At 38.4% G+C, this 27193-nt stretch overlaps 1 protein-coding gene across 2 annotated transcripts in view; it reads left to right on the top strand.

Annotated features, from left to right (window-relative positions):
- Positions 1-21712, top strand: part of GXYLT1 (glucoside xylosyltransferase 1) — a 50681-nt gene extending 28969 nt beyond the window's left edge. For both annotated transcript variants that reach the window (XM_006051512.3, XM_006051513.3), the window contains 3 exons: positions 6527-6650; positions 6860-7032; positions 15877-21712. In XM_006051512.3, coding sequence (XP_006051574.2) covers positions 6527-6650; positions 6860-7032; positions 15877-16038 — 459 coding nt within the window. In that variant the 3' untranslated portion in view covers positions 16039-21712. The remainder of the gene's footprint in view (positions 1-6526; positions 6651-6859; positions 7033-15876) is intronic.
- The last annotated feature ends 5481 nt before the right edge of the window (positions 21713-27193 follow it).

The raw sequence follows: 27193 nt of genomic DNA, 5'->3' as shown, positions 1-27193 counted from the left end.
ATGGACCAGAGTTTACACCATTATTTTTATTCCTGTCTTCGTGTCTGATTTAAATCTATTGTCCCTTCGTATCCTTCCTACAGGCCACTGTACTGCTTGTGGCCGTCACCACCCACATCTGGACATTTCAATCTTAAGGCAGTTTAACATCCATCACTCTTGTCTTCTGTATATCTAGCCTACATAGGGTTTGTTTGTTTAGCTTTCCCATCTTCTGTACCTTTCTGAAACCTTGATGTCTTTTCAGTTTGTCTTCCACAAATGAATGCTTTAATGAAGCCAGTGTAACCTGTGTTCTTGCTTATCAGTCAACCTCAGTTACCCAATTTGATAATATATTTTGAGTTTTAAAAATTTATCTACCATAACATTTTACTAAACAAAGCAGGTGTCATACCGTGAGTTTTCTTCCTTTTCTGATGGTTAGACTATGCACGGTAATACTATACCAGAAGATGGTGCTGTAAGATTATGTGCTAAGGAATAATGTAAGTCCTTAGGAACTCTTCATTTGAATTTCTTAGAATTATGAGAAGTGTTGTGTTGCAAAGAACCTTAGAGATAATTTAGTGTAACACCACTATTTAATTTTTAAGAACATTTCAAATTACAGCTATGTAGTTCAAATCTATAATTATTTTTTATTTGCCTTTTACTTATTTGAATGTCATTCTTAAGTGTGTATAATGGTTTCTCCCCTTTCCTTTTTGCCTGTGGTATGTTATAATCCAGCTAGAGTTGTAGATACGGGAGCTGAAATAATTTCTAAGCTTTCGAACATTTGTTTCTGTCTGTGTACTACTGACTTAATGAAGAACATATGAGGTGTATGATTGTGTATTAATTTAGTAGCTGCAGTTTGCTTTATACGTACTATCCCTTGGTTTCAGACAACTCTGTTCTTGCCCAGTGGGAACAAAGATTTGCTCTGTTTTTAAAATATTTTATTTACGATTGCTGATACATTACGACAAAATTTATTGATTTTTTTTGTTCCATTTTATATCTCTTTATTTTTCCTGATTTCCAAAAATATCTTTAGCAGACATGGCTTTGTTTTTTTTTCCTACTGACTCATAATTTCTGGCACAGATGTTAAATTTTAGAGCTCTAGTGATATAACTGAATTACTTGTAATAACTTTTCAAACTGTTTCATACAGGTTCACAAATGTTATCCCATAGTTATTATCACATGAAAGGCTGTAAGACAACCCATAGGACAATGACCATGTTTTAAATTCTTATTTGCTTTGTTGTCACCCAGCCCCTACCATTCATAATTATTCTGTTCCAGCCTTATGTGTTATAATTATATATTTTAAAATTTAAAATAGTAAAAATTTAGCTTTTTGTTTTGTTTCTCATAATGTTGACAGACACTGATATAACCCTGGCTAAGATACTGCTTTGTGTTTTGTGTTATAATTGTTTCTGCAGTGTTGAATCCTTAGTAGGATATTTCTTGACCTTTTCCTATTTATTAGATAAAAACCAAAGACTATAAATAAGGCATCTTGAGAATTCTTTTCTTGTATGTTTGTTGTACCTTGTTTGTGTCCTGCCATTTATTATTTTGTAAAGTTTAATTTTTGCCTGTTTTCTCCATGTACTGAGGGGAGGGTATGTCTTTTATACAGCTTTGCTTTCAGAATATTTAGCATGGAGTCTGGCATAAAGTAGCAACTTAATGGATAATTACTGGCAGAAGACAGACAGAAGTTTTAGAAACCAGGCTGTTATTGAACTATTTTTTTTTTTTGCCATTGATGAATTATTGAAAAGTATTAAAAAATAGAATACTTACTGTGAAGTGGTTGTGATGATTATTTTTACATATTTGAAATATGTGTATGATGGACGGCTTTTATTGTGTTACATATATAGCCTAAGAAACAGTGTCAGTGAACATCTTAGCAAAAGGGGCAGAACTTTTCAGAAATTAGTAGAGTAACCAATCTTTGAGAATTCATGAGTTCTCAGTTTCTAGTGTTGTCAGAGCATGATATGAATAGTCATCTGTCAATTTTATTTTTACGTATAACATAGACTGATGGTAATAATGAGTTTGTTTTCAAAAGCTTACATAATGCTAAAAATGAAACTAATTTATCTTAATATGATACATGTGCATTTTTGGTAGAGTTGCTGAAATGAATATTAGAGCTGCATCTTTTTAAAAAAGTTACAAAATCATGCTTGTAAAAATTCAGGCAATTCATTGAGTAAAAAAGATACTTTTCTGCTTTACATACCACTATCCCCAGTTTCATTCTTTGCCCAAATGACATTATGTACTTTGCTCTGTATTCTTCAGACCCTTTTAAAAAGGCATTTTGAAGCAGATATACATGTACATTAGCATTTAAATGTGCCGTCCTTTTATACAGCTTCAGTTTGCTTTTTTCACTTAGCAAATATATAGTTGATTTTTATGTCAGTACATATAGCCCGTCACATTTAATGTGTGTCATATTATGGAGAAAGAATAATTTGATTTGATTCTGTGTACTAGTATTAATATGTAGTTATATGGTTACTTCTGCTTTATTGACTATGCCAAAGCCTTTGACTGTGTGGATCACAATAAACGGTGGAAAATTCAGAAAGAGATGGGAACACCAGACCACCTGACCGCCTCGTGAGAAATCTGTATGCAGGTCAGGAAGCAACAGTTAGAACTGAATGTAGAACAACAGACTGGTTCCAAATAGGAAAAGGAGTACGTCAAGGCTGTGTATTGTCACCCTGCTTATTTTACTTATATTCAGCATACATCATGAGAAACGTTGGCCTGGAAGAAGCACAAGCTGGAATCAAGATTGCCTTGAGAAATATCAATAACCTCAGATATGCGGATGACACCACCCTTATGGCAGAAAGTGAAGAGGAGCTAAAGAACCTCTTGATGAAAATGAAAGAGGAGAGTGAAAAAGTTGGCTTAAAGCTCAGCATTCAGAAAACTAAGATCATGGCATCTGGTCCCATGACTTCATGTCAAATAGATGGGGAAACAGTGGAAACTGTTTTTTTTTTATTTTGATCAAATTATTTTGAGGGGCTCCAGAATCACTGGAGCTGGTTACTGTAGCCATGAAATTAAAAGACGCTTACTCCTTGGAAGGAAAGTTATGACCGACCTAGACAGCATATTAAAAAGCAGAGAAGTTACTTTGTCAACAAAGATCCGTCTAGTCAAGGCTATGGTTTTTCCAGTAGTCATGTATGGATGTGAGAGCTGGACTATAAAGAAAGCTGAGTGCCGAAGAATTGATGCTTTTGAACTGTGGTGTTGGAGAAGACTCTTGAGAGTCCCTTGGACTGCAAGGAGATTCAACCAGTCCATCCTAAAGGAAATCAGTCCTGAATATTCATTGAAAGGACTGATGCTGAAGCTGAAACTCCAGTACTTTGGCCACCTATTGCAAAGAGCTGACTTATTTGAAAAGACCCTGATGCTGGAAAGATTGAGGGCAGGAGGAGAAGGGACAACAGAGGATAAGATAGTTGGATGGCATCACTGACTCAATGGACATGAGTTTGGGTAAACTCTGGGAGTTGGTGATGGACAGGGAAGCCTGGCGTGCTGCAGTCCATGGGGTGGCAAAGAGTTGGACACGACTGAGCAACTGAACTGAACTGATGGCTGAAAAACACCTCATGTATTTTAATTTTACTTACCTGACTACACCACCTGCTACGGCTACTGCTAAGTCACTTCAGTCGTGTCCGACTCTGTGCGACCCCATAGACAGCAGCCCACCAGGCTCCTCCGTCCCTGGGATTCTCCAGGCAAGAACACTGAAGTGGGTTGCCATTTCCTTCTCCAATGCAGGAAAGTGAAAAGTGAAAGTGAAGTCGATCAATTGTGTCTGACTCTTAGCGACCCCATGGACTGCAGCCTACCAGGCTCCTCCGTCCATGGGATTTTCCAGGCAGGAGTACTGGAGCAGGGTGCCATTGCCTTCTCCGACACCACCTATGTGGGTGAAAATCTTTTCATACAATTTTTAGCTGTTTTTGTTTCCTCCTTTGTGAATGGCTGTATGTCCATTTCCTTTGATTTTTTTTCTAGTTTGCTGTTTTTCTATTTCTGTTGGCTTATTAAACTCTTTTTGTATATAATGCCTCTTTATTAAACTCATTTTTCATGGCTTTTTTAGTCTTGGATATTCTAGGTTATATCCTCAACAAGTACTACTAGTGTTATTTCTTCTTGTCCAATATTTTTTCTGGTAGGACTTTTCCTTTGCATAATAAAGATTTTTTTTTTCTTTGAGTAGATGTGTTTCTTTGAATAGGTATATTTTTCTTTTTTTTTAAATAAGTAAAGTGTAGTGAAGACTTGAGCATGACATGATACAAGGGGTATTTCAACAGTACCATATATTGAATGTGTTGCTGGTCTTGGTCCTTGTTGATCAACTCATATTTTCCTTTTCAGATCCTAAGAACATTTAGTTAACATGATCAATGAATCATTGCAGAGTTATCCTTTCAAATAAATTGTTTTCTTACTATTTCCTTAAGTAAAATTTGTTTCAGTCATTTTCCAGATTTTGTGTGTGTGTATGTGTGTATAGTCACTGTATTTAATGCATCCTGAGAAATAAGGTAATACAGTTACTATAGTAGATTATATTTAGTTTAAATATTTAGTTTTTTCCCCTAGGAATTCTTACTTTTCCTTCTCAAAGGATAGATTGCTTATACCTCCATTGAGTTTGTTATATATACCAGTATTCTTGCCTAGAGAATCCGTTAGACAGAGGAGCCTAGTGGACTGTTGTCCATGGGGTCGCACAGAGTCAGACACGACTGAAGCGACTCAGCATGCCTGCATGCATTGGAGAAGGAAATGGCAACCCACTCCAGTATTCTTGCCTAGAGAGTCCCGGGGACAGAGGAGTCTGATGGGCTGCCGTCTATGGGGTTGCATAGAGTTGGACATGACTGAAGTGACTTAGCAGCAGCAGTAGCAGCAACAGCAGAATAGCTTGTAACAATTGTTTTCAGACTATCTGGAGATAGGATCAGTGAAGAAGGAAAGTGCTTTTTTAAACATTGTTTGCAATCTGTCATGAGCCAATGGTTTTGTAAAAAATAATACAAATTACTTGGAAAATGTTAAAATAAATAGATATAAAATTACTCTGTTAAATTGCTATAAAAGTTTCTAAATCTTACTCTCAATTTCTGTACTTAAATCTCTCAGAGGATATGAAAAATTCACTCATCAGCATGTTGCAAACTATAATTTGAAAAGTACTTAGTTTAAACCTGGAGAGTTTGCAGGAGTCAAATTTGTATAAAAGACTTAGTATTCAACTCCACCCCTTTTCACCCCAGATTCAAATGATCCCTAGCCCTCTTTCAACTCTGTTGTTTCCTTAGGTATCTGACTTTGAGTTTTAAAATAATGAGCTATGAGGAATTCCATAGAGGCTGAAAAGGCATCTGATTAAATTCAGTATCTATTTTTTATTTATCAGTTTCAAGTGATCTCTTTGAAATGCCAGTTATAAAGGATTAGCAAATCAGTCTAAGAATCATAGTGATCATGGTGATAAGAGCTAACCAACACTGTGCCAAGTACTGCTCCTGTGTGTGTGTGTTAGTCGCACAGTCATGTCCGACTCCTGGAGAAGGAAATGGCACCCCACTCCAATACTCTTGCCTGGAAACTCCGGTGGACGGAGGAGCCTGGTAGGCTGCAGTCCATAGGGTCGCTAAGGGTCGGACACGACTGAGCGACTTCACTTTCACTTTTCACTTTCATGCTTTGGAGAAGGAAATGGCAACCCACTCCAGTGTTCTTGCCTGGAGAATCCCAGGGAGGGGGAGCCTAGTGGGCTGCCGTCTATGGGGTCGCACAGAGTCGGACACGACTGAAGTGACTTAGCAGCAGCAGCAGCAGTAGCGTATCCGACTCTTTGCGACCCCATAGCCTATAGATTGCAAAGCTTCTCTGTCCATGGAATTCTCCAGGCAAGAATAATGGAATGAGGAGACATTCCCATCTTCAGGGATCTTCCTGACTCAGGGATTGAACCCTGGTCTCCTGCGTTGCAGGCAGATTCTTTGTCGTCTGAGCTACCAGGGAAGCCCCACTGCTTCTAGTACTTTTCATTTATATATTAACACCTTTAGTCTTCAACAGCTGTATTACAAAGACATAGGTACTGTGTCTAGATATATGACATAGGTACTAAAACTGTGCTTTTTAAGATGAGGGTACAGTCATATCACTGAAACCACCACCTCCTTTCTCTTTCCCTTTTCTTCCTGACTTCTGTTAGTTTCGTCATGGCTCTGTACAGCTTCAGATATCTTTTGTTATCTGTCCAGTTGAGCTGTTCATTCTTCCTCACATTTAGGTTTACGTTAGGGTCACATTGTTTTGTAACAAAAGAAGTTTACACATCTGTTGCTCTGTAACAATGGCTAAGGGAAGAATGAGGAACTGTCATTATGCTGCCATTTTTAACCTGGAGGTCTGAGAAATTTGTTAATGTATTTACCAACAGAATGATATGACCACCGTGCGACTACGATGGGGAGATATACTGATGCCGTTGCTTAAAAAATACAAACTGAACATTACATGGGGTGATCAAGATCTGTTGAATATCATATTTTTTCACAATCCAGGTAATATTAAAAATTTCTTTTATTCTTTGTAAAAAAAGAAAAACATAGTATGTAGTCAAAATTGAAAAAAATGCATTTATTTGATTTTGGCTTATATTAAGTTATCACTCTTTATGTTTAAGACAGAGTAAACTAAGTTTAAAATCTTTGCAGAACGTTAATTCTGTGGAATTAGTGTGTGTTTACTTCTTTGTTTTATCTTTGCATAGAAAGCCTTTTTGTTTTTCCTTGCCAATGGAATTACCGACCAGATCATTGCATATATGGAAGCAATTGCCAAGAAGCTGAAGAAGAAGGAATCTTTATTCTCCATGGGAACAGAGGTGTTTACCATGATGATAAGCAACCAGCATTTAGAGCTATTTATGAAGCACTGAGAAATGTAAGCTCTTTTTTTTTTTTTAAGTGTTTTTGTGAACAGACTCCCTGGTTCACAGAGAATTTGCATATCCTTTGCTCCAGTTCATCAGTGATAAAGCCCACCACACCCTCCCCATACAGCTCTGGCACTTGGCATTCTGCTGTAAGGAAGGGCACTGCCTTTTGCCCACTTACTGACCTATGCATTATCAGTATGAGCTCACTGATATTATTCTTTTCAGCAAATTATAATGCAGTGTTCACTTTTATTTATATTGATGCTGAAGTTGTGCCAAATTTGGCGATTGGGTGCCCCTTTTGGCCATCTCTTGTGCTTATTTGACACATTTCCATCGTTATTTTGAGTACCTTCTCAAAGAGGAGGTACAAGCAAAATATCCCAGGCTTATCTTATTATGCCTTCCCTGCCCGCGCCCTGAAATTAGCTGTCTCTCTAAGGAACTCTGATGCTTATTGCTGCAAAGGTGTCTTCCCTTCCAGGCCGTTTCAGCAGCAGAGCTGGGAAATACAAAAATGCAAACACATACACACACACAGTCCTGTGCTCACACCAGTGTGCCCAGTTTCATTCTCCCAGGCTCCTTCCATTCCTCTTCTACTTGGTTTCTGTTTTCTTCCAGTTAGAATCCCAGCTCCAAACTAAAACTTTTCCTCTGTTGCTTAATGCTATAATACATTTAAAATAATTTCAGAAACGCTCCATTTGTACTACTCTTCCCCACTCCTCTCCTTGAAAAACTAGCCGGCTGTTGAAAAACTAGCCGGCTGTAAGCGTTCAGTTTGTTTACTGTCCTTCTCCCGCCCTCCCTACCCCCAGATGAGGGTGTACATTCTGTACTGTGTTCAGACGTGATTTGCATTAGTTTTTTTCTCCTTGTGTCAATGTCTTTATTCATTTGAAATACTGTTGGATTCATATATTTCCATATGCTTTCAGTTACAAGTTTTTTTCCTCATGTTTGTTGATTTAACTTTAATTTTTAAGAGCTTAATTACTTTTTTGGCTGTGCTGGGTCTTTGTTGCTGCACGAGGGCTTCCTCTGGTTGCAGTGAGTGGGAGCTGCTCTCTAGTTTCAGTGCGTAGGCTTCCCCTTAGAGTAGCTTCTTTTGTTGCAGATCACAGACTCTAGAGCAGGGGCCTCCGTAGTTGTGGCTCTTGGACTTCGTTGCCCCATGGCATGTGAAATCTTCCAAGACCAGGAATTGAACCTGTGTTCTGCGTTGGCAGGCAGAGTCTTAACCACTGGACCACCAGGGAAGTCCTAAGTTCAGGTTGATGTGAGGAATATTAATATACTTCAAAAAGTCAAAGCTGTATTAGGGCTTACTCAGAAATTGTTCCTTCTGCATCCTTCTACCCCAAGTCCCAGCCCCAGTCACCAATTTCATTTTCTGGTTTTTCCTTCCAATACAGATGAGTAGGTACACGTATGTTTTGTAAGTCCCCTTTTCTTACATGAAAGGTATTGTTCATCTTTATTTGTTCTTTGCTTTTGTTTTACAATATTCTGTAAGTTTGGGCATTTATAAATATCTTCCTCATACCTTTTTTTACACAATTGTATGATACTCCACTTGGTGCATGTACTAGAGTTTATTCAACTAATCTCTTATGTTTGAACGTTTTGGTATTCTCCAACATTTTGAATAAGAATGCAGCAGAATTCCCTGGTGGACCAGTGGTTAGTACTCCATGCTTTTACTGCCAGGGCTCTGGTTAGATCTCTTGTTTGGTGGCAGTAAGATTCTGCAAACTGCAAGGTGGCCAATAAAGAGAGAGGGGGAAAGAGAATAAGAGAGAGAGAAAAGAAGGAAAGAAGTAACGGAGGGAGGGAGGAAGGAAGTAAAAAGCAATGTATTAATTAGGATAAATTCCTGGACATGAGATAATTTTATTTGAAGTTACTGCCTTTATTTGTATTCCTGCCAACAGTTCATGAGGAAGCCTGTTATGCACAGAAGTGTATTGTCAACCTTGAAAATTTTTTGCCATGCTCCATAAGTGAGAAATGGAATCTTAGTTTAAATTTCACTTTCTCTTGTGAGTGAGGTGAACATCTTTTTATATATCTAACAGCTGTTTTTACATCTTTTTGGAGCGAATTTTCTTTCAGATCTCTTAGTCTTCTATTGATTTTTTAAAATGACTTTATTTTTAACATATTTTATATGCCATCCTTTTCACTCATAGTGTAAATTATTCGGTGGTTTTTAGCATATTTACAGAGTTGTACAATCATCACCATGTGAGACTTTCATACTTCCCACCTCCCCATCAGTTGCTGCAAGTTCTTTGTGTATTAAAGATATTGGTTCTTTTTCTGTTATATCTGATGTAAATATTTCCTCCCAGTTTGACTTTGTTTATGGCATTTTTTGTTGTTCAGAGTTTTTTTTTTTTTTTTAATTTTTGTGTAATCAAATTTAAAACTTAAAAAAAAGTCATAGTTAGCAAGTCTTTCCCTACCTATACTCAGTTTACAGAAAGGTTTACCTATATACTGTTTCACTTACTACATTTAGTCTTCTGCTCGGTTTGGAATTTACTCTTGAGTAAGGGATAGATCTGATTTGATCTTTTTCCAAGTGGCCGTCTTGTCCCAATTATGTTTATTTGAAAGGTTATCTATAACCTGAAGATTTGAGATACTGACTTTATCATGTACTAAAGAACTGGACATGTAACAACAGACTGGTTCCAAATAGGAAAAGGAGTACGTCAAGGCTGTATATTGTCACCCTGCCTATTTAACTTATATGCAGAGTACATCATGAAGAACGCTGGGCTGGAAGAAGCACAAGCTGGAATCAAGATTGCCGGGAGAAATATCAATAACCTCAGATATGCGGATGACACCACCCTTATGGCAGAAAGTGAAGAGGAACTAAAAAGCCTCTTGATGAAAGTGAAAGAGGAGAGTGAGAAAGTTGGCTCTAAAGCTCAACGTTCAGAAAACTAAGATCATGGCATCTGGTCCCATGACTTCATGTCAAATAGGTGGGGTAACAGTGGAAACAGTGTCAGACTTTGTTTTTTGGGGCTCCAAAATCACTGCAGATGGTGAGTGCAGTCATGAAATTAAAAGATGCTTACTCCTTGGAAGGAAAGTTATGACCAACCTAGACAGTGTATTAAAAAGCACAGATATTCCTTTGCCAGCAAAGGTCCATCTAGTCAAGGCTATGATTTTTCCAGTGGTCATGTATGGATGTGAGAGTTGGACTGTGAAGAAAGCTGAGCGCCGAAGAATTGATGCTTTTGAACTGTGGTATTGGAGAAGACTGTTGAGAGTCCCTTGGACTGCAAGGATATCAAACCAGTCTATCCTTAAGGAGATCAGTCCTGGATGTTCATTGGAAGGACTGATGCTGAAGCTAAAACTCCAATACTTTGGCCACCTCATGTGAAGAGTTGACTCTCTGGAAAAGACCCTGATGCTGGGAGGGATTGAGGGCAGTAGGAGAAGGGGACGACAGAGGATGAGATGGCTGGTTGGCATCACTGACTCGATGGACGTGAGTTTGGGTAAACTCTGGGAGTTGGTGATGGACAGGGACGCCTGGCGTGCTGCTCACGGGGTGGCAAAGAGTTGGACACGACTGAGTGACTGAACTGAACTGAAAGTTCCATTTGTGATTTCTGGATTTTCTCTTCTGCTCCACTGATGTGTCCATTTGTGCACTAACACACACTGTTTTCACCATGAAGCCTTTGAGCTGTATTTTAATACCTGGCAGGGCTATTCCCTGTTCACATCCTGTCCTTTTAGTGTCTTCCTACTTGGTGTATTTTTATTTTTACACAGATATCAGCACATTTAACAAAAAGTTGTGTTTTTTGGGGGGAGTGTCTCTTCACATGTCGACTTAGTGACTGCTGACGTTTTGATGGTGTTGAGACATTTTAGGAACAAGGGTTGTCTTTGATTTGTATCTTTCAGGAATGTTCAATAGATCTCTTCATACTGTGGATTTTGAACATATCTTAAGTCTATTCTGTTTTCTTTGTTGCCTTTGTAAATGAGGTTTTCTTTTTTAAATACTAACTTTATATTGAGTTTGGAAAAAATTATTCTGGCCCTGTCACCCCAGACACCTGTTTCTGTCTCTTTTTCCCCTTGGTCTTAACAGTCCACATTTATGTAGCTGAGGTGGATTGACAGGGAGAGATGATTGTACTTCACGTGCCTGTAGATTGATGCATGAATCAGGTCTCTGAGTATGTTGGGGACCAAGACTTGGGGCAAAACCAAATAAGGGTTGGATTTATGATTTTGCTTAATGAGCTGTATATCAGGCACTACCCATGCAGCTAATTCACCGATACCTGGGGAGAGGTTATATGTGACCATTCATCTCTCAGTGGGTATGTTCACTGTGCTGCTGGACTGTATATGGATGTGAAGACAAATACCAGTAACAGGAGTGCTGGTGTGGTCTAAGTATGGGGATCAAAAGAGCTGATGCCCCTATTGGTGAGACTCTAAGCATTTGCTAATGACTGATCTCAGTATTTGCTAGTACAGTCTCATTAATAGGAATGAGAATAAAGATACTGAACTCTAATCTCCTGAGACACAGACTGTTTTAGGATGTGGAAGAGTGCAACAGCTGTGCCCCGAAGGGCCAGGGAAGGCATCATTGATGAGGAGACATTTGAAGTGAACCCTGAAGAATGAGTTAAGAGTTTGCCAGGTGAGCAGGCAGAACCAACACTGCCTGAGAAAAGGTCTTGCTGCTGCTAAGTCACTTCAGTTGTGTCCGACTCTGTGCGACCCCATAGACGGCAGCCCACCAGGCTCCCCTGTCCCTGGGATTCTCCAGGCAAGAACACTGGAGTGGGTTGCCATTTCCTTCTCCAATGCATGAAAGTGAAAAGTGAAAGTGAAGTCGCTCAGTCATGTGGGTGGTGAAAAACCCATGAGGAGGTCAGGAGCTGAGCTGTTTAACTGGGGTGATGGGTGGAAGTAGGCAGTGGCTGGACTGGGCCCGAAGTGGTGACGATGTGTGCTGTGTAAGGTGATGATCTGCAGTACAGGGAGCTGAAGTTTTCTCCTGGAAATGAGTGTTGCTCACACTTGGTGGTAGGGAAAGTGCTGATAGCATTGTAAGCTACAGTTTTAGTGTTTTTCTAAGTTTCTTAATCCTATAAGCCTGAGAGATAGGGTTTCTGAATAATCAGTTTATCATGATACAGCTACACTCACTGAAGAATTATAAAATTTAGTGTTGATGTTCATTTTCATGTAGCTGACCTTGTATGCCTTCAGAATCAATATTATATTTTAATAATGCTTTATTATGGCTTGTCAAGAGGTGATAAAAATAACAAAAGGTACTTCTGGAGTTCTGAGACTTTGCAGGGTAGAAAAGAAATGCACTCCTATAAAAATGTGATTTCTTTGTTGCCTCTGAGCATTTAAAAAAAATCCATTATTAAGGAATTAAATCTTACTAGTTTTACTTGATCTTTTCTTTGATCTCTTATAAGTATATACTTAAAAAAAACCCTGAGTATTTGTTTTAAGCTGATTAATTACATTCGATTTTTAAGAAATAAATCTTATTTTAAAAACTGTTTCAAACACTGAAGTAATTAATGACTAGTGGTTGTTTTTGGTTTGTATTAATTAGCCGTATCTGCCCAGTTTTCAACTTAATGAAGTTAATCAGTCTTTTTGGTGCTTGGTTAGTGTTTTTATCTTCTCTTATCTATTATTCAATGGAAAGTATAATTTTTAAAAGAATTACTGTTCAGACAGAGGTATTTATGCAAGTTTCAGAGAGAAGCTTAGTCATAGCCATTGAATGTTGTGAACCATAAGGATGTGAACCATCTGTAAAATGTGAATTCATGGCTATGTCTGCCAGCAAATCAGGTTTTACAGTCCATACATAATTGTTAAATATTAGTTGTTGAGTGAATACAAATACTAAGATTAAAAAGTGCAGATTCACAGTGGGAATAAAACATTTTATTGCTCTGTAAAGCATTTTCTGCTTCCTGTATTTCATTTGAATTATTAGATTTTGTGGTGTTTCTGTGTTAACTTTGATTTACCTCACATCCTTCTTGTATCTGCATGAGATACAGTAGATTTGCAGAGATGCAGGGGACTCGACATCCTCTCCTGCACAATTTTCTTATATGTAGCTGGCACTTGGCATCTGAAGGCTTGAACTGCCTGCCATTGTACCTGTATTTTTAAAACATGTTCTGTTTTTTGAAAATGCCTTGAAGTATCTCATTGTGGGCATCATAGCATCACTGTTTACTCTCTGCCTTCAGCTGACATTCTTATATATAAAACATGACCTTCCTAAAAGTTTGTGTGCTGGGCACAGTGCCAGTGAAGAGGGAGTGATTATCTGTGTGAGGAGAGTTTCTCGGAGGAGCTGACATTGGACTGAGCTGGAAGGACGAGTACCAGGCAGCCAGGAAAGGTGTGGACGAGTCCAGGTAGCACACAGTAGGGGAGGAGGAGGCTTGCAGTCAGGTGAGGGCTCTGTGGCCTCTGGGCAGGTGAACCTCTGGATGCAATGTGCGTGCACAGCCCTGGGTGTTTGTGGGGTCTGCCTGGCGGAGGGCGTGACTGCTGGCTGTGTATGTACAGGTGGGCATTTGGAGATTTCTAACCTTCTTCTTTCGGAGAAGGCGATGGCAGCCAACTCCAGCACTCTTGCCTGGAAAATCCCATGGACGGAGGAGCCTGGTAGGCTGTGATGCTTGGGGTCACTAAGAGTTGGACACGACTGAGCGCCTTCCCTTTCACTTTTCACTTTCATGCATTGGAGAAGGAAATGGCAACCCACTCCAGTGTTCTTGCCTGGAGAATCCCAGGGATGGGGGAGCCTGGTGGGCTGCCGTCTGTGGGGTTGCACAGGGTCGGACACGACTGAAGTGACTTAGCAGCAGCAGCAGCAGCAGCACCTTCTTTAAAGGTCAAACTTCTTGTGGTATATGGTGGACTAAAAGAGCTGTAATCCATGAGGCACTGTTTTTATTTCAGGAAAATATTCATCAAAAGAGCTCCCCAGTGAAGAAAAAAAATTTTTTAACCACAAACACTGGGATTTAAAATCACAAGGAAATGAACTGAATCTCAAGTATTCCCAGGAATTAACTTTTAAAACACCTTTGTAACATTTTCATTTTTAGTCATTGTAGAGTAGGAAAAAGACCAGTTTGGTCTTCCCAAATTCCCTATGACTTCCCTATTACTCGCGTCTCAGCCACAGTTGTCCTAGGATGTTTTTGTACACAGTGAAATGTTACCAGACAGTGTCACTTCATACAGGTGTTACACCTTGAGGAAGGTTCCCTTCTTCAGCATGGCTGCTACTTTTAACCCCAGAGGAATGCAGACATATCTATATACAGCACACAACAGTTGACCACTGTTAACTGAGCTTCATCTTTTCAGCAGAGTTTTTGAAACTCACTTGGCACAATTTCATTTGCTTTTTTGGGTAAGCAGTGCTGTGTGGTTGTAAAGCTCTTTGCAGGTGGAATCCTGCCTTAGCCACTTAGAGCTTTGTAACTGGAAAAATTCTCTCTCCCTACCTTAGTTGCTTCATTGTAAATTGTCATGTTTCATAAAGTCAGTGTGAGGCTTAAATGCATTACTACATATAAAGCTCTTAGCCTGATGCCTGGTGTGTAGAAGTGCTTTCTTTTTAACCATTCCAGCTTTCAGCAGTTTCTCCCAGATTCCAGAGTGCTGGCTGTTATTATTTTCATTACATTTCTTCCTAGTTAAGCCTCTTCTCCCCTCTGCCTTTTTTTTATTATTATTTTTAAAAATACCTGAAGATATTTATCTTCAGTATATGGGATTAGGTTTGAAAAAATTGCCCAAGAGGGAAGGTTTCATGCATAATGATCCTAGTTTTCTTGCATAGAGGCACCAGGGTGTAGGATCTCTGTGCAGCCCTATCACGTCAGTGTTCTGAATGAGCATTGAAGTTCAGCCTGTTCTCCATAGAGAGGCTGCAGCTTCCTACAGACTCACTAATTGTGATTCAAGTGGTGCTTCCATTTCCTCTCCCTCTGTGGCAGAGTAGTAAACCTCAGGTCATTTGCAGTGCTCCTAGATTTCAGGTTCTGAATTTCCTTTAGAGTCTTCCATTTTTTACTGACTTCAAAATTTCCTGTAAGATATTTTCAAGCCTCATCAGTCTTTCTAATTGTGGTTGCAAATAACAAAAAGGTACATGGCCGAAAATACTAAGATCTCAGGTTTTTTCCCACTTACTACTACTACTGCAGTGTTTTCCAAAATATATTTCTTGAGATATGAATACATTTTGCAGTGAAAAAGGATTCTGAAAGTACATTTTGGAATTAGTGGGCCAAACAACATTCAACAGGTGCATCTTTTGTTTTAATAGTTTCTCACGTGCCCCTGTGAATCTCGCTCAAGAGTGCATGGTGTTTAGCAGTTCTCAGACATTTATCCTTGTGCAGCTAGGGTTCTTTGGGAAGCCCTGAACTGTGCTCTCTTTATCTCACTCCTTTCCAGTCCAGCTTCACCAGTGTTACCGGAGTGATTTTTTGGCTTTTATTAGTCTTTCTCAGCCCCTTTCAGACTGGTTGCTTGTCTTCTCACAGCTGTGAGAATCTCTGGGTCTTTTCTGCTCTTGACCATGTCCTTGCCTTGACACAGGATTCTCTGCCTCCTCCCTCCTCCTGTGAGATGTCTTCTGTTTAATTCATTGAAATTATTTGTTGGGCACGTGGTTTCTATGAGACTTTAAAGTGGAGACTGTTGATACAAAGTTGATTGAAGAAGTTATTGGGAATAGAGTTAAATTTTTATGTATATCTTTGTCTTTTTATCTCTAGTGTTCTTTTGAAGATGACAACATCCATTCCTTATTAAAGCCATTAGAACTGGAACTACAAAAGACAGTGCATACATACTGTGGAAAAATTTACAAAATATTTATCAAACAGCTGACAAAAAGCATACAAGACCGTTACGACAGACCACCAAAAGAAAGGTGATTCGTGGTGACTGCTAAATCAAATGAATTAAAACAACAAAATATCAGAGACTATTGTGAAGGAATAGTCTTAGATGAAGTTTTCAGGAAGAAATTACTCATCTTCAGTATAATTTTTTTCCTGAAGAAGTTAAATGAGCTGTATTTTCATGTAATGAAGAACAAGTTGAAGTCTTGGACTTCAACAAGAAGATATTTTTGATCTCTGATGTTTTATAATGTTATCTGGTATCATTCCAGTATTGACAAAAATCTTATTGAATGGATATAGCCTACAGACTTGGGTTGACTCTTAACTCTCAAGTAGGTAAGAGCAGTAGGGATGTATGGATGGAGAAAATGTACCTCATACAAAGTGGAAACACTCAAACTGTGAGTATAGCAATAATCTTATGTCAGCACTAACCTCACTTTAAATGTGTGAGAAAAAAAGTTGTTTACAGAAACAGGAAAGGTTCTGTTTCTAAAGAAATGTGATATAACTGATGTCACTATCGACAATCTGTGCGTGCCTTCATACATTTCATCTCTGTTTAAAATATTTTTGTGACAATCATGTTTAAAAGTGTTTTTAGTTTATATGTAAGCTGCACATTTACAACTGAGCTCTATAAGAAAAACAGTGAAAGTTTGGATTTTCTTTATGTGTATTTGTGAAATGTAGTGTTTTCATTTGTATGTGCTTAACTGTCTTGCCAAAAGTCAAATCTAAGATTATTAAGCAAGTATTTTAGGAAAATTTTTTTATCACTTTAAATGAAAAATTTCAGCTTTACTGGGCATTCTGGAAGCAATAAATAGGCAGATAATAAAGTGAGAACCTAACAAGTATACTTACGTGATGGTGGAAAATGTGGTGGACCAAAATACGGAAGCTATGTCTTCTGTGAGCAGTGATTAATTACAGTTACAGTGGAGCAGGAAAAAGCGGTCCATTGAAACCTTTTCCCTTCTACCTCAAAGTGGCTTTGCAAAATATCTTTGAAGAAGCAAATATACATATACAACCTTAATTTAAGTACATTAGAAAACTTTCATGGATGATTTGGCTTAAGATTGTCACATCTGACTGTAGAAAAAACAGTTTTGATTTGGTTAATGTGCATGTCCTCCTTTTTTTTGAATGTCACTTGAGACAGCTATGTTTTTTATCTTGACAGTAAGAAAAATATTACTTTTCTTAGTGTTTTTGACCTTTAACTGATAATAACTATAGATTCTGAGTACTTAGCATGTACTGTGCTGGGGCACATGTCTCTTTACCAAGTACTATGAGGTTAACTTCTTTTTCTCCTTTTGATATTTTAATACTTAAATAGAGAAGAGAAAATCATGAAGGAAAACTGCCACTCTCTGGTCGTTTATGAAGTACCCAAAATAGTGGTGACTGGCTTTATGAAGACACAGTGCCCCCTGTGGGGATGTGGGAGAAGAGCTGGCCTCTGGCGCGGTTCAGTCAGGGACAGATTGAGAAAGGAAGCTGTAAGAAAGACGAATCCGAATTTGACAACCAGCCCGGCTCTCAGGGCTGGGACAGAAGCATTTAGGGAATGCCACAGTGAACATGAGAACTCATGAACTTGTTGATTGTTGAGATTGAATTGGCTAAATAAAAAATGGGATCCCTAGAATTTTGAAATTTGGAGCAGATAGGATCATTTTTAATGGCCCCGGAGGAGCCCCTTGGCCGCCTGGCATATTAGGCTCTTGTGGGGACCTTGACGAGAATGGCCTGGGCTTCACCTTGGATGACCCTGGTATGCCGTATCCAGATGGGTCTGCACATTACACAGAAGTGGAGAGAACAGTACAGTGTGGGACTCCTTGTCCAGATTGAACATGTCAGTGTTTTACCACATTTGTGTTATCTGTCCCTTTTTCCTTTGCTGATGTATCTTAAAGAAAATGCCAGTCATCATGTTATTTCACCTGTATAAACACTTTGCTAACTGCAATGACATTGTACCCCCTTTGGCTTCAGTTAATATCAAAGGCACATTTCCCTTATGATAAGAGTGCAAAAATAAGTCACCTTATAATTCTATTTTTAACAAGCACCTCAGATGATTTTGGTGTCATTTAGTTTGGGAACCACTGGAAATCATTCTGCCAACTTGAAGGTTGAAGTTAGGACCACAGTTCTCAGCACAGTTGGTGGATTATAAATGTGATTCTGAAATGTTAGTGGAAGTACTTGGGGTTATTCACTAGATATGAGTTTATATTCTTAGGAGGTTTCTTAGGTTTAATTTTCTCAGTGAACAGACTCTTAGCCCCATGGGCTCTAGTATGATTGAGCCTGGGTAGAGTGTGTCGTAATTTAACTGGACTGTGTGCTGTGGTGTCACACGTGTTGTGCCTTATTTATACCATCACACACTCTCCACTGTGGGGTCAGTTGGAAGGTTCTTCACTTGGTTTATTCAGTCCTGACCTAATTTTAGCATTTTACCATAAATTGGGTTATGGTGAAAACTCTCCACTGAGGGACTGTTTTTACCTAAAATTTAGGATATCACAGAAAGTCCTTAACAATATTAAAATGAATTTTCTCAATTTATCTTTAGATAAACTTTTTCCTTGAGAAGTTTCAAGAAATACAGTTTCTCAGCATTAGTGAGGTTAAATTCTAGAGCAGCTTAGAGAATGTTTTATATTTCTTTCCTTAAGACAGTATATCTATGCAGTGTATTTGAATTATATATTCTTTGATTCTATGTCTTAGAAAAATTTTGACCTCATAATTATCTCTGGGCTACAGTGTTACCAAAGTGGAATGACTTTATAATGTAGTCAACCTTCATTTATATGAAGTTGCCATCTTAGAGGAAAAAACCTTTAGAAAATATATATTGTGATTTACATTTTAAGAAAATACATACTTTGTTTTTTTTCCCCCCTGGGAAGAGTAGTTCATAATGTATATACAGCAACCTGGTTATCTCTGGATACTTCAGAGCCTGAAACAGTTTTACTGCTTCACTGCTCTCTCATTTTGCCTCAAGTCGAATGTTATTGGTATAAAGGAAAGAAAACCAAACTGAACTGGATCTACATTCTCCTCTTGGTTAGGGGGCCAGGGCATATCATTCACCTCTGTACCCTAAGTTTGCGAACAATCAGCGTGCCTTTCCCGCCTCACAAGACTCGGCAGTCATGGAGCTGTGAGACCCAGAAGAGAGAATGGGTTAGCTGCGTGGCTTGCCTCATGCCCCTCCAGCCTTGCTGCTGAAGTTCTGGGCTGCCCTGTTGCCTCCTGTACAGATCATTCTGTTTTAGACTGAATGTTTGCTGACGTGCATTGTATCTCCAGTGTGAGTTTGCTTAGCTTGTGTAAGGAAGAATTTTTAAGGAAGAGAAAGCAAAGAAAAGAATGATGTAAATGAATGATTAGAGGAAGAAGGGAAAGAGAGGAAGTGAGAAAAGTGAGGAAGGAGAAGGGAGTAAGAGTGAGAATGGCCAAAGGCAGAGAAAGAGAAGAGTGGCTAAGAGTGGGGAATAGAGAAGGCAAGAGGGAGGGAAGTGGTGTGGGGACAGTCACTTGTGAAGCAGCAGCCCCCTAGCCTGTACTGCCGTCAGCTTGCCTTCCTCTGTTTCAGTTCATGGCCCTGCGGGGTCAGGCGTTCATGGAAGGGGCAGCCAGGCTACCTCTGTTGAATTTGTTTGTTTGATTTGTTGATAGTAGAGTCTTTCCCCAGTTACTCTGCTCACTGATCATTTAGTGCTATGATTCTACATTGTAGTTTTTTTTTTTCTTCTTTTTATATATTGGATCCCAGTTGTGACCTAAGACCTGTGGAAACAGGATGACAAATATCTTCTTTTTTGACATCCTTTTAGTCCTCCCAGATAATGGATTATGCAGGACTGACCATATAGATCATACAGAAGGTTAGAGTGGAGGGCATAACCTTATTAGATCTGAAGGGGGCCCAGGAATCTATCTGGTTTTCCCAGATGATACTGATAGGAGGCCAGGTTTGGGAACCACTGCCCTGCCTTGAGTGGCAGTTTAAACCACACACCACATCCATTGATTCCTCAATAGGCATACTTCCAGGTGGAGTGTTAGGAAGGGATTCAAAAGAACAGGAGACAACAGGAGTACATTAAATGGGAAAACCTTAAAAGAGGGTAGTCAGTGTCTTCTTTTTCAGAAGTTTATATTGTAAGGAGTAAACATCTTAGTGTTAATCAGTAGCGATTTAGCAAGACCACTAATTTTTTTCTTTTACTTTTTGATTTTGTAAACAGAGAAGAAAAGTAGGACACACTGTGTCAGGAAAGGTGGGTGCACAGTGTGGCGGTGTAGGAACAGTTAGCAGTTTATTCAATGTAACTTCAAGTGTCTTAAAACAATTGCCTTATTGCATTTTAATCTTTAATAAAAGTAGATTAAATAATGATTAGTACTGTAACAGTTATCCTTTTATACATTGCCAAAGCAACCCTTTTTTGCCTATTAAAGCCTGGCTTAACTGTTCTGATGTTTGTTGTTTCTTGATTCATTGAACATGAAACAAGATTTTTAAAACTAAGTTATATGAACTTAAAGCAGGTGTAAAATGTGGTGCAAGAATTTTTTTAACTAAAAATGAATATGATGTTAATTTAGATATCTAGCAATTACAGAATTATGAGAACATGGAATAGCATGTTGAACTAGGCAATTTAAAACTGATTACAAATCAATGTCAGACTTACTTCTAAATAGAAAATATCTATTGTCACCTCATTTCTACCAATAATTCCAAATATCTAATGGGATTATTTTTTAAGAATTTTCTATAACTCCAGTTATCAAACAAAAGAGAGCCTTTGGAAGGATATGGAGAGAAGAAGGAAAATCTCTCTTACTTCTAATGCTGTGAATGCTATTTGGAATGTCTGGTCAGACTTTTTAATACAAACTGAACTGATGTGAAGCCTCTGATGATGTGTAGTTTACGTATACTGTCTGAATTTGTAAGCATATTCAAATATATAACAGCATGGTAAGTCCTTGTAAAAACTAAAGAGAACCCAACAGTGTACCTTCCATTTAAAATATAAGTGGACTTTGACTATGATGGAAAATAGCTGTTTTCAATCTGTGTATAAAATTTCTTCAGGGAATATTGGGGTGTTATGCAAAAATAATTCAGGTCTTGCAGCTTTGCTGTGGACTGTTGCATCCATTTCAAACTCAACAGAACACACGGGCACCACATTCACTGTCAGTATTTGAGGGCTGGGCCAGTGGCTTTTGATGGATGTTGTAACAGAAGATCTGTGAAGGAGATGGTGGTTTGCACCTGTTCCTGAAATCAGAAACTGGAAGGTGTTTCCATTTTTCACAAGTATTTGCATAACTGTGTTAATATTTTGAGTAGTAATGATTCTAAAGCTGCAAGAAGGCATTTTGCTGTACTGTGATACATAGCGATTACTACTCTTAAACTGCTTTTTACCTTAAAATATTATGATTTTAGGATAAATTGAATATCCTCCTCCAAGTAGTTTGTGTGTCTTGACATTTATTAAAGAGAAGGTGAGTGCAAGCTTATAGATTCAGATATAATGTGAGAATAATGGCAAGTTGCTTTGTTCTCTTTTGGGGGGAGTTCATATCATCTTTTTCACTCTGTGGTGTTATTAAATGAACATATACTCAATAAATGTCTGATTTCTTCAAATGATGTGTCTGAATTATTCTAGAAGGCTAATACCTGTTGATGTATGGCAAAAAACCATCACAATATTGTAAAGTAATTATCTTCCATTTAAATAATTTTTTTAAAGTAATTTTGAAATCATTAGGCTTGGGAAACTTGATAACTAAAAGTTCAGGCAGATGGCAGTTCCTGGATTGACTAATTCAGCAACTGGACAATGTCATTGGAGACCTAGGTACCTTCTGTCTTTACATTACTGTTCTCACCGTGTGAGCTAGTTTTCCCCCTGTGGTCCCCAAATGACAGCCAGCATTCTGGGTCCCAAATGACAACCAGAGGCAAAAATACATCTTTTTATAAGAGGAAGGTGCCACCTGTCCCCATTCACTTGCCCTCATAGCCATAGCAGTGGCTGTCTGTGTCCAAAACAATTACTTTTCAAAGAGAATGAAACTTGAACGGTTCGCTCAGATTTTGATTTGCCACAAACTTAAACATAGCCTCCCCTTGAAAAATGGCTACTCACAGGAAGGGAAAAGGAAGTAACATCAGGGTTCTGTTAGAAGTCTGTGGGGTAGAGGGGTAGATAATAGACCTACATGATTTTACTGGCCCAAGTATTTCTTAAAACTTCCCAAAGGATCAAATTTCAGATCTAGAGAAGAGCACTTTTCCTGTGCCAGAGTGTAATTGTGCTTTAATCGGTCTCCATAATGTTATGATCCAATAGTTCTCAGGTTTTTACGTATTTTATTATTTATACTATGATTTTCTGGTCACAAATGATAGCATAAGCATAAGGGTTTTAAAAGATACTGAGGTGATGAGTACTTACAAGAGAGTTAAAATCAACTATCTTTTGTTTTAAATCATATATGTTACACAGTGTCCTTTTTGAAAAAAATTCAAACAGTACAGAAGAATTAAAAGTATACGAAGTAAAAAAAAGACTCCTAACAAGCCACCCCTGAGAACATTTAGTGTGTATCCTCCCTGTCTTGTTCTGCACATTTACACATGAGGCACCCACACTGGGTTTGCTGCTACAGTGTCTGACAGCTTGCCTCATTTCAGATTATACATTATAATATCTTGCCTTGATACATTAGACCCACCTCATTTTTAGCTACTTATTATGTAATAATAGTGTACTTAAGTAGAGATTAGCCTATGGACTTATGAAGTATGAAACCAAAAGTAATGAGTTTTAACTTGTTAGGGGAAGTAGTCATTAACTACTTTTACCATTTTTCTAGTTGTGATTTAAGTGCATTAAGTGGAAAGTTTTTGTAAAATAAATAATTTGTAATATACAATAGATAATATAATCAAAGTAAGTAATAGTTACATCTTTGTGAGACTGACATGTCTAAGTACTGTTACTTCGGGGTTATTCTTATACCTTTCCATTCTTTCTTAAAAAGACATTTTGAATAGTAAAGTTTTAAAAAATTTGTGAAAATTAACAAAATTTAACCATCAATTTTACTTATGCTTTATCTACTGTTCTTTAGCATTTAAAATATTTTAATAGGGTCACTTAACAGGTTAAAAGAGGTTTTTAATCTGTTAGAACAGTGTTGTCTGAAAAATATAATACAAGCATGTATATAATTAGGTTTTCTAGTAGCCACATTAAAAGCAGTAAAAAGCACTTGCTACTAATTTTAATAATACATTTTGCTTAAGTATATCCAAAATTTTATCATCTGGGCATGTAGTAAATATAAAAATATTTAGTGAGATCATATTTTTTCCATAGTGTACTAATAAGCATGTGCTTATCGCACACAGCACATCTCAGTTCAGCTTTGTCACGTTTTAAGTGGCCACTTGTGGCTCGTGGTTAATGTATTGGACAGCACAACTCTACTAGAGTGTAAACTCTGGAGGCAAAAGTCATTTCTTTTTTCAAGCAGTGTCTGTTACCATGACTATACATGGTAGACACAGATTTGCTCAATATATTTTAATTGAGAGATGTTTTATAAAACTTTGGAGGTGTTTTGTAAATTGGTATGAGTTTGAACTCTGACCATTTTATTTTTAAAGACAAGAAATAAAATTCTATTTCCCCAAAATGTATACCCTCATGGATAGTGAGGGAAGTTAAACCAGAAGAGGTGAAAAAATTTTAGTCTAATTAAAGTGTGTATGTCTGAGATAATGAGAGGAAGCTCAGTGCTAGCAAGGTTGTGGTGTCTACTGCACAGAACTTCAGGTGACAGTGTGAGGTCATATGATTCACATACCCTCCTGGTCCACTTTTTGGATCATTGATTATTCATGCACACATATTAATCTCAAATCTGTATAAACCTGAATGTGCTCTGGTAGATTCTGGCTTTCCTATGTTACTATGCTGCTGCTGCTAAGTCACTTCAGTCGTGTCCGATTCTGTGTGACCCCATAGACAGCAGCCCACCAGGCTCCCCCGTCCCTGGGATTCTCCAGGCAAGAACACTGGAGTGGGTTGCCATTTCCTTCTCCAATGCATGAAAGTGAAAAGTGAAAGTGATGTTGCTCAGTCGTGTCTGAACCTCAGCGACCCCATGGACTGCAGCCTTCCAGGCTCCTCCGTCCATGGGATTTTCCAGGCAAGAGTACTGGAGTGGGGTGCCATTGCCTTATACCTCCCGTCTAAAGCCAGTTCTTTGACTTTGCACTGGAAATGTCATGAGGCTGCTGTTAGCATGTGCGGTGGTGAAAGGTACCCGCTCTGCCAACTGTCACCCTTGCAGTGGTGCTCGCGGCAGAGTGTGGAGGGAGATGGATCACTGCCTTCTCCCTGGGGCCCTCCTGGCGGCCTGTAGTTCATAGGGATGCAGTCAGACACAGCTGAAGCGACTTAGCACGTGTGCCCACCTCTCTCCTACTCATCTCTGAATTTGCTTTTATATTTTAAATTTCTGGTGTTTTCTTTCATAGCATCTTGTACTCATTTTAAAAATGCACTCTTTTCTTTTTTCTCCCCAAGGATGTTAATGATTTTGCATTATTCCAATCACAGAGTTTCTTTCTATTCTTTGTTTTGGTCTGCCTCTAATGTTGGATGTCTGGTGATTGTAGTTAATATTAAAAGTGCCTAAGAGCGGAGTGGAAGCTCTGTGTGGGTGGGATTTATTATCTGATGGATTTTACTATAGGATAATCTATGCTGTTTTATTGGGAACTCTTGATTCTTTCAGTATCTATAGGTCTTTTTCTTGGGCTGCTCAGATGCCTCAGAAAGGAGACCAAGTTTATGTGGTTTGAGCCTGCATTCAATTATGAGAACTAAGGAGGGGAAGGGGGCTGTTAGCTATCATTTAATTCACCTCCCCCCCCTTTTTTTTTTGGTAACGTCAATTGAGGCTAATGTATCCAAAGTCAGAGATTTTTATTTTTTAAAAAAAATTCAAACTCTTTAGCCAGTTAAACTCCAGTCTCTGTGGAGGAATGGTACTCACTGCACAGAGGTGCAGGGTGGGGGGAGGTTGGGGGGCTGTCTAGCAGCTGCAGCTAGCTCTCATTTGTTGAGGTCACCAGTGCCCCTACCTTCAGTAGAAACTTGTCCTCCAGTTCCTGATATTTCTCCAGGAGTCTGATTCAAGTGGCTTATTCCTGTGCTTTCCCCATTTCCTGCTTGTGCTGTGTGCTAAGTTGCTTCAGTCGTGTCTGACTTTGTGACCCGCCAGGCTCATCTGTCCATGGGATTCTCCAGGCAAGAATACTGGAGTGGGTTGCCATGCCCTTCTCCAGGGAATCTTCCCAACCCAGGGATCAAACCTGTGTCTCCTGTGTATCCTGCACTACTGGCGAATTCTTTGCTGCTGAAACCACTAGGGAAGCCCATTTCCTGCTTACATTTCAGCAAAGAAAATAAATGGTCAGCAACTCCTTGTCCCTTTACTTTTCAGCTTTCAATTTTTTTTGTTGCTGCTTTCATCTCCTGTCTTGTTTTCTTTGCCTGTGTGGATGTATGCTTCTGTTTTGCTATCATTTTGGTGGAATTTAGTGAAGACACAAAGGTAAATATGTGAGTTCAATTCACTGTGTTTAATTAGGCAATTTGTTGTATTTTAGCCATGAGCTGTTGCAGGATCTTAGTTCCTCAACCAGGGATCGAACCTGTGTCTTATGCTGCAGCGGAAGCATGGAGTCCTAATCATTGGATCACTAGGGACGTCCCAACATGAAGAGCTTTAAAAAAAAATTTGTTTATTTGTGTCTGTGCTGGGTCTTTGTTGCTGCATGGCCTTTTTTCCAGTTGTGAGCTGGGGCTGCCCTAGCTGCGGTGGGTACAGGGCTTCTAATTGCAGTGGCTTCTCGTGTTGCAGAGCGCAGGCGCCAGGGCAAGCAGGCTTCAGCATTTGTGGCGTGTGGACTCAGTAGCTGTGGGACTTGGGCCCTAGAGCGCAGGCTCAGTCCTTGCAGTGCATGGGCTTAGTTGCCATGCATCATATAGGACCCTTCCGGATCAGGGATTGAACCTCTGTCTCCTGCACTGGCAGGTGGATTATTTACCATTGAGCCACCAGGAAAGCCTGAATGAAGAGTTCTGTTCTTGAAACTCCAACATGAAGAGTTTTGATTTTCTTTTCTATCTATGCTTCTAACTTTATACATTTCTAATGGCCCTAATTACATGTGAAAGACTCATTTAGCTAAACTCTGGGTGTTTTAAGCTCTGTCTTCTTTCAGAAAGCTCCTTATTCCACCCGCACTTGAGTTTATTAAAGGAGCTAAGCTTTTTCTGAGATAGAGCACTAAGTATGATGCTCTTTGCTTTATATTTATTATCATGAAATCTTTATGACAGTTGTAGGAGTGAGATAGTACTATCTGCACTTTTTAAGTGGAGCAAATGAGAGGCATAGTGTGTTACTGGCCTAAGGCAAAACAACTTTTAAGTGGCAAAAGCAGACTTCAATGCTCTTATTCTTTTTTTTTTAGCATTGTTTTTATTTTCTTTATTTGTTATAAATGAAACAAAGACGAGTATTTTTAATGATAAAAGGTACAATTCACAAAGAAAATAGAAACCATAAACCGTTAGACACCTAACAACAAAGGAAAGATACATAAAGCAAAAAGCAGAAGAAATATAAGGGAAAAGAAAAAAAATATAATCATAGTGAGACATACCAACATTTCTCTGAGAATGTTTTATCAAGTGGAGAAAAAATAAGAACAGGAGCATCTTGAATTATATCAATAATTTAAATATAATAGATTTATATTTAATTCATTTGTATTAATCTTATGTCCTACACAAATATATTTAAAACTTTGTATCACGTTCTGATTAGACATTTAGAAAAACTGACAAAAAGATAAACAAACATTACTAAATTTCAAAAAATTATTTTTTTGTGTGTGATTCATTTACACATATACACATATATTATTTTTTAAATTATTTTCCATTATAGGTTATTACAAGATATTGAGTATAATTCCTTATACTATACAGTGAACCTTTGTTGCTTCTTGCATATCTATTTTTTTAATTAGAAATCT

Source organism: Bubalus bubalis, chromosome 4 (genome assembly GCF_019923935.1).
Source record: "Bubalus bubalis isolate 160015118507 breed Murrah chromosome 4, NDDB_SH_1, whole genome shotgun sequence".
NCBI lineage: Eukaryota > Metazoa > Chordata > Mammalia > Artiodactyla > Bovidae > Bubalus > Bubalus bubalis.
Note: the sequence above shows the minus strand (reverse complement) of the source record. Positions and strands in the feature narration are given on the sequence as shown.